Raw genomic sequence first — 13,556 nt, 5'->3', positions numbered from 1 at the left:
CGGATTATTTGCTCAGCATACAGACTGAATAAGTATGGTGAAAGGATACACCCTGGACGAACACCTTTCCTGATTTTAAACTATGCAGTATCCTCTGTTCTTGGTCTACCTATAGGTTCTACATGAGCACAATTAAGTGCTCTGGAATTCTCATCCTTCACAATGTTATCCATATTTGTTATTATTCACACAGTCAAACGCCTTTGCATAGTCAATAAAACACAGGTAAACATCTTTCTGGTGTTCTTTGCTTTCAGCCAAGATCCATCTGACATCAGCAATGATATCCCTCCCTCCACGTCCTCTTCTGAATCCAGCTTGAATTTCTGGCAGTTCCCTGTCGATTACTGCTGCAACCACTTTTGAATGAGCTTCAGCAAAATTTTCCTTGCGTGTGATATTAATGAAATTCTTTGGTAATTTCCACATTCTGTTGGATCATCTTTCTTTGGAATGGGCACAAATATGGATCTCTTCCAGTCAGCTGGCCAGGTAGCTGCCTTCCAAATTTCTTGGCATAGATGAGTGAGCACCTTCAGCGCCACATTCCTTTGTTGAAGTATCTCAATCGGTATTCCATCAATTCCTGGAGCCCTGTTTTTTTGCCAATGCCTGGGCCTATCTAATCTTTGGAGGAAGGGTGAACCTCAGGAGTGACTTCAGTACTGAGCTAAAAAGGTGTCCAGGGGCCATACTGTCGGGGTTTCTCCAGTCTCTGCCAGGCCAGTAAGTCTGGTCTTTTTTGTGAATTAGAATTTTGTGCTACATTGTTCTCCAGCTCTGTCTGGGATCCTCTATTGTGATCCCTGTCAGAGTAGTCAGTGGTGGTAACCGGGCACCATCTAGTTGTATTGGACTCAGTCTGGTGAAGGCCATGGTAATTGTGGTGCATTAGTCCTTTGGACTAATCTTTCCCCGGTATCTTTACTTTTCTTCATTCTCCCTTGTTCCTGAAGGGGTGAGACCAGTGGAGTATCTTAGATGGCCGCTCACAGGCTTTTAAGACCCCAGACGCTACTCGCCAAAGTAGAATGCAGAATATTTTCTTTAGAAACTATGTTATGCCAATTGAGCTAGATGTTCCCCGAGATCATGGTCCCATAGCCCTCAGCCCAGCAATCTGGTCCCTCAGGGAGTTTGGATGTGTCTACGGAGCTTCCATGACCTTGCCTTGTATAAGTTGTGCTGGCTTCCCCAGTATTGTGTACTGTCTTACCCATCACCAAAGTTACCACTTATCTACTGTCTATTTAGTGTTTTTCCATCCCCACCTCTCCCCTCCGTTTTAACCATCAAAGCTTGTTTCTTTTTGTGTGTAAACCTTTTCATGAATTTTTACAGTAGTGGTCTCATACTATATTTGTCCTTTTGTGATTGACTTATTTCACTCAGCATGATGCCCTACAGATTCATCCATGCTGTGAGATGCTTTGCAGATTCATCATTGTTCTTTACTGTTGTGTAGTCGCCATTGTGTGTATGTACCATAGTTTTAGATATAGACAAGATAATTGTTAAGATTTCTATGGTAAGGCAAACAAACTAGAATAGCTAAAATAATTTTGAAAACAACATGGGAGTAATCAGTCCATCCCACTTTAAGACTTACGATACAGCCAGTAATGAAAACTGTGCTACTGATGGGAATTGACAGATCAATGGGACAGAATACAGAACCCAGAAATAGTCATACAAATATGCCCAACTGATTTATTAAAAATTTTATTCATTTTGTTGTTGTTGAGAATGTACAGAGCAAAACATACACCAATTCAACAGTTTTTACAAGTACCATTTAGTGACACTGATTACATTCTTCAACTTGCGCAACTATTCTCACCCTCGTTTTCTGTTTCTCCCCCAATAGCATAAATTCACTGCCCCCTAAGGTACCTATCTAATCTTTCAAGTTGCTATTGTCACTTTGATCCCATACACATAGTTCTTAAAAGAGCATAATGTTCAAGGCAGACATTTTTTACTAGTTAAACTAAACTACTGTTTGGTTTTTTTCTTCAGCTCACTTATTTTTTTTATTGTACTTTAGGTGAAGGTTTACAGAACAGATAGTTTCTCATTAAATGGTCAGTACATATATTGTTTACTGTTTGGTTTTAAGAAGACTTCAGGGGACATTTTTGGTTTAAGGTTTAAAGGTTATCTCTCAGGGCAACAGTTTCAGGGGTCCATCCAACATTCATGGCTCCAGAAATCTGAGGTACATGAGAATCTGAAGTTCTGTTCTTTATTTTCCCCCTTTTCATTAGGATTCTTCTACAGAATCTTTGAACAAAATGTTCAATAATGGTAGCTGGGCACGACTCAGTTCTTCTGGTCTCATGGCAAAGGAGGCAGCTCTTCATGGTGGCAATTAGCTGCAAATTCCATATCCTCCTTCTCTTCCTGATCTCTTTCTTCCTCTTGTTGCTCCAGGCAAATAGAGACCAACTGTTGTGCCTTGGATGGCCGCTTGCTATCTTTTAAGACCTCAGGCACTATGCAAAGAACTAATAGGTAGAATACAAGCACTAAAAATAATATTAGGCCGATTAACTGGAATGTCCCGTGAAACTTTGACCTTAAACCTCCAAACCAAGGAACAAAACGTCGTGAGGTTTTTGGTTGTACATAAGCAGCCTTGGCAGCTACTTATTTTTTTTGTTCGTCGTTGTTGTAAATGTATGTATCATACAACTTTTGTCTATTCAACTTTCTACAGGTGTACAGCTTATTGACAGCAACTACAATGATAGGCTGCGTAACCCTAACCTTAATCAATGTGATATTCCAACACCATTAAAACTCCTTTCCCCCTCCCTCCTGCCCCTGGTAACCATTAGTTAACTTTGTTCTCTATACATTTGTCTTTTAATATAAGTGAGGTCATACAATATACGTTCTTTTGTGATTAACTTATTTGACTCAACATAACGTCTTCCAGTTCCATTCATATTGTAGCATGTATTAAGACTTCTTTTCTCCTTCTGGCTGAGTAGTATTCTGTTGTATGTATGTACCACATTTTGTTTATCCATTCATCTGCTGATGGGCATTTAGGCTATTTCTACCTTTTGGGTATTAACTTCAGTAATATACAAAAAATTCTGTGTCTACAGTGTTGTAGTAAGTGTTGGTGTACAAGTCTCTGTTTGCTTTCAAGTCTTTTGGGTATATACCTAGGAGTGGAATTACTGGGTCATATGGTAATTCTATTTTTGGTTTTTTGAGGAACGGCCATACCAATTTTCCACAACAATTGTATCATTCTGCATTCCCACCAGCAACACTGGTAAGGGTTCCAATTTCCCCACATCCTTGCCAACGTTTGTTATTTATTTATTTTTTACCTTAGCCATCCTAGTGGGAGTCAAATAATACCTCATTTGGTTTTGATTTGCATCTCACGATAGCTAATGATGCTGAGCATCTTTTCACGGGTTGCTGGCCATTTATTTGAATGCCCCCTTTGGAGAAATGTCTATTCAAGTCCTTTGACCATTTTATGATTGGGTTATTTGTCTTTATGTTGTTAAGTGGTCGAAGTTTAATATATTATTTTGGTTATTAGATTCTTGTGGGATATATGGTTTCCAAAGATATTCTTTTGGTCAGTAGCTTATCTTTTCACTTTTTTGGTCAAGTCTTTGGATGAACAAAAGTTTTTAATTTTATGAGTTCCCATTTACTTTGTCTTCTGCCAATTGTGCTTTTGTTACTATATTAGATAATCCATTATTAAAAGGTCTATCCTGGAGAATGATCCATGGGCACTGAAATAGAATGTATATTGTGCTGTTTATGGGTGGAGTGTTCTATACCTATCTGTTAACTCTAGTTGGCTTATAATGTCATTCAAGTCCTCTGTTTCCTCATTGATCTTCTTTCTACATGTTCTGTCCAATATTGAAAGTAGTATATTGAAGTCTCAAACTATTATTGTAGTACTATCTATTTCTCCCTTAAATTTTATCAGTGTTTGCTTTATATATTTACACATCCAGATGTTGGGTGCATGTGTATTTGATTGTTAAATCTTGATTAATTGGCCCTTTTATTATATACTGTCCATCTGTATCTCTTCTAACGGATTTTATCTTAAAGTCTACTTTGTCTGATATTAAGATTGCCACCTGAGCTTTCTTTTGGTTATTATTTGCATGGAATATTTTTTTCCATCCTTTAACTTTCAACATATTCGTGTCCTTTGGTTTAAGGTATGTCTCTTGTAAACAGCATATGGTTGGATCATGTTGTTTTTATCCATTCTGCCACTCTCTGCCTTTTGATTGGAGCATTTATCCATTTACATTCGCTGTAATTACTGATAAGAAGTGACTTATTTCTGCCATTTTGTTATTTGTGTTTTGTGTGTCTTAAACATTCTCCTTGTCCTTTACTACGGCTTGCTTTTGCATTTTTTTGGTTTATCGTAGTGAGCTTTTTGGTTCCCTTCTGTGTATGTTTTTTATATATTTCCTTAGTGGTTACCATGAATATTACATTTAACAGGTTGTATTTATAACATTCTAGGGTAAGTTGGTACTAACTTAACTTCAGTGACATACAAAAAACTCTGTATCTATACCATTCCTCTCCCCCATTTTGTTGTTGTTATCACTAATTACATCTTTATATTTCATGTGCCCTGTAATATAATTTTATCCTTACTTTTAATATATTTGTTATTAAAAAACATGAAGGATAAAACATTTAGAATTATCAAGCATGAATACCTTATTACTAGCCCTTATACTTGTCGATGCATTTCCAACAGATTTTTTGACCAAAGTGCAATTCAGTGGAGGAAAGCTAACCTTTTAAATAAATGGTTCTGGAACAACTGACATCCATAGGCAAAACAATAAACCTTGATCTAATTTTCATCACTTATATGAAAATTAAGTTAAAATGAATCACAGACTTAAAGGTAAAATGTAAAACTGTAAGTTTTAGAAGAAAACCTTCAGAATCTACAGCTAGGTCAAGTTCTTAGACTTGGCAGCAATAGCCTGATTCATAAAGGAAACATTAGTAATTTGGACTTCATCAAAATTAAAAACTTTTGCTTCGTGAAAGGCCATGTGAAAAGGATAAAAAGACAAGCTACAGGGTAGGAGAAAATGTCTGCAAACCATATATCTGACAAAAGCCTACTATGTGGAAAATATAAAGAACTCTCAAAAAATCAACAGTAAAAATGCAATGCAACTAGAAAATGGACAAAGAACATGAAGAAAGATTTCACTGAAGAGGATATGCAGATGGCAATTAAGCACATAAAACGATGTACAACATCGTTAGCCGTTAGGGAAACACAAAGTAAAACCACAATGAGATATCACTACACATCTATTGGAATGGCTCAGATAAAAAACAGTGACAAGGCTAAATGCTGGAGAGGATGCAGAGAAACTGGATCTCTCATATACTGCTGGTGGGAACATAAAATGGTACAGCCTCTCTTGTAAACTCTTTGATAGTTTCTTAAACTAACCGTGCAGCTACCAAGGTTCTTTTTGTTAGTTGCTGCTGAGTCAGTTCTGACTCATGGTGACCCCACGTGTGCAGAGTAGAACTCGTCCATAGGGTTGTTCAAGGCTGTGATGTTTCGGAAGCAGATCGCCAGGCCTGTCTTCTGAGGCGTCTCTAGGCTCTAGGTGGGTTCGAACAGCCATCCTCTTGGTTACTAGTTAAGCACTTAACTGTACCACCCACGGACTCCTATCACATGACCCAGCAATTACACTTCTGGGCATTTACACTAGAGAAATGAAAATGTGTGTTTACACAGAAACCTGTGCACAAATGTTACAGAGGCTTTATTCATAATAGCCCAAAGATGGAAACAATCCAGAACCCCTTCAATGGGTGAATGATTACATAACCTGTGGTACTTTCATTCCATGGAATACTACTCAGCAATACAAAGAAATGAACCATTGATACAAACAACCTGGATGAATTTCCAGGGAATTATGTGGTGTGAAAAAAAAAAACTAATCCCAAAAGGTTACATACTATATGATTCCATTTATGTAATAGTCTTGAAATGGCAAAATTATAGAAATGGAGAACAGATCAGTGGTTGTCAGGGTTAAGGAGGGGGTGGGGTAGGAGGAAAGGGCAACATGAGGGATCTCTGTGGTGATGAAATGTTCTGTTTCTTAAATGCATCAATGCAAATATCCCAGTTGTGGTACTATACTATAGTTAAAAGATTATACTATCGGGGGAAACTAGGTAAAGGGTACATGGGGTCTCTCCGTATCATTTCTTAAAACTGCATTGAAGTCTACGATCATCTCAAAATAAACCATTATCTCAAAATACCATAAAATAAAAAAAATTTAATTATAATAAAAATGCAATACGGTCTGTATGTTTGACGATTTTCATAATATTATGTTGGGGGAAATGCAATACAATTATATCATTGCAATTAAGTTCCCCAAAACCACTTCCAAGATGGGGGCTTCTCTCTTGATATTAAAGACAGTGCAGATACCAGTGTAGCACATCTGACTCACCATTTGTTTCTGGAGGCCATCTAATTTATCCCCAGCATTATCTTCCTTATCCATGTTGCCTCTACATAAAAGTAAAATAATAATAATAAGACACCATCTGGGAGTTATACTGCAACTAGGATACTTAAAAGAAGGCCCCAAATATTACTGACCAAAAGGAATATTAGTAAATCCCTTCTTCTACATGTGCTCAAAATCTTGGTTTTTCCCTCTCTTTTTGGAGAACTCAAGAGACACCAAGAAAGAGAGAAACTGTCACCAAACAGTGTCATGACTTCTTTTGGTAAAGACCTCCTCTCAACTGATATTTCAGCATAAGACTCCAGTCCCATGCCCTATACAGGTTCAGAAGCTGACCAGTCAATAATCATATTATCAGAAAAGCTAATTACTGCCTGTTGAGAGTATCTTAATATGAGGCTTTAAAAAAAGAACAGACTCCAGAGACTGAAGGCTGCACAAATCAAGTGAGCCCTGAGACACACACCTCAGGCCACAGTAGAATGAACTGTCAGACAAAATCACCTACATTTGGCAAATATCATGTTCTTGGAAAAGGGCTCTGCTGCCACTGCCAAGAAGGAAGGACATTTCACCCTCTCTACCATCACAGACTTGCCTCTAGATTAGCTGCTTAATGTCCTCCTTTTCTCATGAGCTTAACTATTGCTGATGCCTATCTGTTTTTCATGATTCATTTTTAAGACTGACTTTGAAATATTCCTGCCCTAAATATTCCTGTCCTTGCTGCTCAGATCCTGGAGACAGACAAACCTCCTACCTTCACTGCTTAATCACAGAAAGAACAGCCACCCCACACAAATGGAAGCTTATGCCACATTTAGGTAGCTCAACCAAGGGAGTGTTTTTCCTGAAACAGTGAATCTAATATTAGGATCACTAGTCATTTGGGAATTTGTTAACGTCTCCCAAAATGCACCTTGTGATCATCTGTCCACAGGCAACACCTTAGAGAGAGTGTGTGATGGTAGTTAAAGTGTTGATGAGGGGTGAAAGACAGATGGAGGATGCATTCCACCCTCTTCTCAGCCTTAGCAGATGGTTAGGGACTCCTGGCAGTGCCAAGCCCTCACATCCAAGCCTGGCCACAGCCCTAGGAAATGTGACATGTACCACTAGTTCTGTGCAGAAGATCAGGCCAAAAGCTTACCAAATATAAGCTAAGAGATTCGTGTTATGTTTTCAGTTGAACTATAGCTCTGGGTTGTTAATTTAGCTTTCCTTTGAATTTATACATTTTGGGGTTATGCCAACAATAAATAAAGCACAGCCAAAGGGGATGCTCCCATATTTTTCTGCAAGACTAAAATGCCATGGCTGTCAAGTAAAAAACCAAAACCAAACCCACGGCCACTGAGTTGATTCCAACTCACAGTAGCCCTATAGGATAGGGTAGAGCTACCCCCTAGGGTTTCCAAGGCTGTAAATCATTACGGAAGCAGATTGCCACAATTTTCTCCCATAGAGCAGCTACAGGGTTCAAACTGTCGACTGTTTATTTAGCAGCTGAGTGTATAACCACCAGGGTTCCATGGCTGTCAACCAGTGACTCGTAAATCCACCTCACTCATGGACCACGCAATCTTTAAATAATGCTGGGCTTTCATCTGAGGAACTTCAAGGTCAGGGAACCTGTACTCACTGTCCCTCTTCCTAGCTTTCTGCCAGGTATGAGAAGTCTGAATCCTTGGAGAATCCTCTGACCAAACAAGAGACAAGCCTGGTTAAGGAGCAGGGCAGGATGGTGTGCCCACTGGGGAATCCATGAAGGACAGGAGCCGGTATTTGGTTCAGAGTGCTCAGAAGTCAAAGAATAGGTATGCAGAGCAGTAGGATGTAACCAAAGCAGCAATTTTGGAAGGAATTGACCATATGGCCAGGTTTAAGGGAGATGCCAGACACTGAAGCACAATGAGGAAGAGACATGAAGAGTGCTGGATGTATGTGGAAGAGGTTACATATTCCTAGCATGACATGTCACATCAGGGTTGGCCTATGTGGCTTCTCACCTTTCAGGAATGTCTGAGGTTCCATCCGTGACTCCCTGTTCTGCAGAAAGAGACTTCTCATCTGGCATCCCAACTTTCTCCAGGAAGCAAAGTGCTGGGTCTGCTCGCATGGCATTGTATCTCTCATAGCCTGATCAGGAGTAATGAGACATGCCACAAGTCATGTCAGAAGTCACAAAATCTGCCGCTGGCCCTAGACAATCATTCTGTTTCCCTTACTGAATAAAAACCAAGACAAACAAACAGATCAAAAAAACTTATTTAAGATTAATCAGATACCATAAAGACTTCCTATTAGGAAAAATCCTTGAGCTAAAGAGGAGACCTTTGGGCAGTGGGTGGCCAAAAATGAACGTCCATGTAAATATTCTATGTCCATGAAGTGGCACAAGGTAGAGATACGAATTCTCACCTGCTTGCTTCTTTAGGACAGCAAAGGGGATCAGCCAAGTTTGTTCTGCAACTCCCCTTCCTTCAATCCCTCAACTCTGGACACCCTGTTACCTCCTGAGAGGGCCTTGTTTTCTTACAGTTCACTTTTATCCCATGTGTTACAAGGGGAAGCTGAACAAAGTGATGGATGCAAGGGCTAAAATATAAGAAAACAGCTGCAATTGTTTATTGGAATAAAATAGACCTGTTGCCTCTGTATTCACAAACACAGAGTGTAATCCTAACCCACTGGCCAAGGTTTCAGAATTGCTCCTTACCACACCACAACCCTAAAGTCAACACAGAAGGAGCATACTTGACTCAGAAAAGAGACCTTGGAAGAGAGGCAAAACAATGAAAAAATACCACTGTTGCTAGAGCCCATCCCTGGGAATTTATTATTTTATTGAGATCTAGTGTAATCTTATAATGAACAGGAGTTGGCCATGTACAAGACCCAAGTCTATTGTCCTACAGAACTATCTTAGGGGAGATGCTTTCGTGATCGTCAAAATCTTTTTCATGTTGCTCCTAGCAAACAAAGTCTATCTCTAGCTCTATAACATGTACAGAGAGGGTCCATTACAGGTGATGGGAGAGCTGAACATAAATGAGAACCAGCCTGGCTGTTAATAACAGACCTGACTTTACATTGTTGGGTATTAATTTCCGTGTTGGCTTCTGTTCTAATATCATTGTTGATGCAGTTGTACCCTTCACCAGGCAGCACCTGATACTTTTTCTCTGAGTAGCTATAGGTTCTTGATCTTTTAATCCAAACTGACTCTCCTGCTATCTCCATGACAGATGCTACTTACATGAGATATATGGCATGAGAAACTGTGGTGCCTTATGTTCTTCTTTCCTTAGGGCGACTGATTATTTGATTACTGTCTCTCTCATGAGATTGTGGGGCTCCCTGGGAACAGAATCTCTGTTTCTGCTCATCTTTATGTATTCTGTACCTAATTCACCTAGGACAGTTCTGTATGTCTGTGTCGTGTGTATTGTGTTGGGGGGAGGCAGGGGAGGCATGTAAATTCTGTCTGCCACATTGCTGGAACTTCAGGTTGTGTCCTCTTGCTGCATCACACTGTCTCCGTGCAAGGGTTTGGTGATAGGCCCTAAAACCGCTATGGAGATGAGACACAAGATCACTATGCATTCCCGCAGACACCAAGTTCAGATGCTCTGAAATCTGCTACCTCCAGCAGCTTGTCTTCTCCTGAGTTCTCTCCAAAATCAGACTAAACCAAATCTCAGCTACATTGTGGTATCTCGTGATTAACACAGAAGTCACATGCTTCTTCCTCCTGCTTCGGGGCTGCGCTCTGGACTGTCCAACGGAGGAGCAATTAGCCAATTGTGGCTATTTAAATTTAAATTAAAATAAAAAATACAGCTGCTCAGTAGCACTAGTCATATTTCAAATGCTCAAAAGCCACGTGTGGCTAGTGGGTTCCATGCTGGACAATGCAGAAATAGGGCATTTCCACAATTGCAGGTAGTTCTATTGGACACTGCTATTCTAGCCTCACCCCACTGGTTTGACAAAGAATTCTTAGCAGCATCGGACCTCCTGAAACCTGCATTCTTAACACCAGAATCTAAATATTAAGAAGATTCCCATTAAAATGTGTATAGGCATAGCTTTTACATAAATGTAACTGGTTGGTTTACAAAGGTTGAAGAACTCTCTTTATAGGGCAGGACATTTGTTAGAAAGTATAGTGCAGTGAATTACTTAATATGGCCTTTCTGGCCATAGTCTTTCTGAATCTGACATGACTGGGCAGGACCATGTAAATAAGGTGTGTGGAACCCAAAAGAGCTGTGGTGGTTCGTGCTGTGTGTTGGCTTGGCTACGCCAAGATTTCCAGTATTGTGTGCCTGTCCTCTATTTTTGTGATCTGATGTAATTATCCTTCATTTTATGTGTTGTAAATCCTAACCTCTATATGCTAACGAAGCAGGATTAGTGTGGGGTGTATCTGGAGTTACAGCCTTGCAGGAGGACGTGACTCATGTCCCACCCTTAGTCAAGTCACGCCTTTTCCTGGGGTGTGGCTTGCAACCAATGTATATATGTGGGTGCTCTGGCGGGGATCTCTCTGTCTATCTGCATCTGGATACTTCATCTGGATCGTCATTGTCTGGCCTACAGTTCTCGGGACTTGAGCAAGCGGCCTGCTGTCTGACCTGCTGATTCTGGGATTTGCCAGCTTCTGCAGCCTTGTAAGCCAGCAGCTTGTCATCTGGCTTGCCCCTGCAGCCACGTGAGTCAGGAGAAGCCTAGGCCTGACCCACAGATTTGGGACTCGCCAGCCTCCACAACAGCATGAGCCATTTCCTTGATATGGTTCATGAGTTCTGTGAGACGTTGCAGCGAAGTACAGAACCCAAAGACAGGAGGGAGAGTACTGAGGGGAGGAGGAGTACTTGATGTTAGAGATGATGGAGTGGAACAGCAATTTGGAGAAGCTGGACATCTGGGACATCTTCATCCTTCACCTCACAGGAACCAGCTCTGTGCTGATTCTTATAAAAGAAATTATTCATTTAGAAAGTTAACAACTTTCTAAAGGCAGAATAATAAGGAAAAGTGGAACAGCATGGAACAACTATTATCTACCAATCACTGCTCTAGACAGTCTACAAATATTGTCTTATTTAATCTTCAGATAACCTCAAGGTAGGCTGTTTTTATACCAACCCCCTCATACAGATGAGGAAACAGAGAGGTCAGAGAAATTTATAACTTGCCCAAAGACACACATTTAGTAAATGGTAGGTAGAGTTGACGGCTAAAGTCAATACACCTACCATATTTTCATGCAAATAATGTGTGCGTTATACCTTTTTTTGGCCAACCACGTGGCCCCTGGCCTATTTTCATAAGTGCACTATGCTAATTATTTTATGTTGCTATGAAAAATAATTAACATAGCATGCTTATGAAAATAAGGGGCGGTGGTTGGCAAAAAAGCGTATAACACATGCATTATTCGTATAAAAACATGGCAACTCTTTTCCCGTACTGTACTCTGTTTTCTGGTTTAAAATTTCTGTTAATTCACCTGGCAGAAACAAAAACCTGTTGCCATAGAGTTGATTCCGACTCATAGGAACCCTATAGGATAGAGTAGAACTGCCCTATAGATTTCCAAGGAGCAGCTGATAGATTTCGCACTGCCAACCTTTTGGTTAGCAGCCATGGGAAGGTGTTTATCAGACATTATGGGTGACTATCATTTGACACTTTCATTATCCACTTTCACAACTGCAGCTGACTGAAAGCAAGGGCAGATGCCTAGAACAGGGTCAGAACAGAAGAAAAGGGGTACTTATTTCAGTTTTTCCAAGCCACTCAACTACCTCTTTTGGTCCTTGTTAGCCCACATGGCAAAGAACCTTGGTTACCACATTAAAAAAAGAATATCCAGGGCCATCTTCTATGCTTGTATTTTCACACCAGTAGGGCAAAGGATACGCACTAGGAATATGTAGATTACCTAGAATGGCCTTAGAATTCTGTATATACAGCCAGCCCTTCCATATCTGAGGGTTCTACATCCACAGATTCAATCAGCCACTTACTGAAAAGATTTGGGAAAAAAAAATTTTTTTTTCTCCTTGTACTTATTCCCTAAACAATATAGTGTAACAACATAGCATTTACACTGTATTAGGTATTACAAGTAATCTAGAGATGATTTAAAGTATATGGGAGGATGTGTGTAGGTTATATGGAACTAGTCACTATTTTACATAAGGGACTTCAGCATCCTCGGATTTTGGTTTCCGAGGAGGGTCCTGGAACCAATCCCCTGCAGATACCAAGAGACGACTGTATATAAAACGATAACACCTACGATTTTTTTCTAGTTTATCTGTTCCTTCACTCAAGAAACAGTGAGTGCCTACTATCTGCCAGGCACTAGACCAGATACTGGGGCTATAAGAGTGAACGAGAGACAGGGAGTTTCAAGCCTCAACAGAGCTGACAGGCTAGTGAGGAAGATACACACTGAGCAAGTTCTTTTCAGGCAACCGTCGCTTTTTTGAAGTTCCTGACTAACATTAACATTCATCACTAATACATTCATCTAGTCAAAATTCCAGGAGAGTAGAGGTGAGACTCTATTTTCAAAGAGAGATGTGTAACAGGACTACTGCAAACATGAAGGCTTCACACAGAATAACTTGGGGAACATAGGAGCAGTAACTGCATTTAAAAAAAAAACAAATTTTTTTTTTTGAGAGTTTTCCAAGAACATGCCAACCTTAGTCAAAGAGTGTCTAAACTCATCTTTCCTGTGGGGACTGATCCAAAAGGGAAAATATTCAGAATACACACCATGCTTGAACACGCCAATCAGAAGGGACTTATCGGCCTCAGCATCCCACCAGTCTGCTGGGATCTCCACATAGTCGATGTCGGGCAGAGACACCTCCAGCTCTCTGTGGAAGTAAAGGCGTATATTCAGAATTCCTTCAACACAGACAGAAAACAACTCAAGAGTTACTGGCCCAATCCTAGTATTAAGCCACATCCCCCGTTTCATGC

At 40.1% G+C, this 13,556-nt stretch overlaps 1 protein-coding gene across 4 annotated transcripts in view; it reads right to left on the bottom strand.

The window, feature by feature from the left end:
• CHD6 (chromodomain helicase DNA binding protein 6) overlaps positions 1-13,556 on the bottom strand; it is a 237,380-nt gene that overhangs the window by 30,890 nt on the left and 192,934 nt on the right. For all 4 annotated transcript variants that reach the window (XM_004370339.2, XM_023724628.1, XM_023724623.1 and 1 more), the window contains 3 exons: positions 13,347-13,450; positions 8,558-8,687; positions 6,528-6,588 (listed from right to left, as the gene is read on the bottom strand). In XM_004370339.2, coding sequence (XP_004370396.1) covers positions 6,528-6,588; positions 8,558-8,687; positions 13,347-13,450 — 295 coding nt within the window. The remainder of the gene's footprint in view (positions 1-6,527; positions 6,589-8,557; positions 8,688-13,346; positions 13,451-13,556) is intronic.

Source organism: Trichechus manatus, unplaced genomic scaffold (assembly GCF_000243295.1).
Source record: "Trichechus manatus latirostris isolate Lorelei unplaced genomic scaffold, TriManLat1.0 scaffold00008, whole genome shotgun sequence".
Taxonomy (NCBI): Eukaryota; Metazoa; Chordata; class Mammalia; order Sirenia; family Trichechidae; genus Trichechus; species Trichechus manatus.
This window is presented reverse-complemented; position numbering and strand designations above follow the sequence as displayed.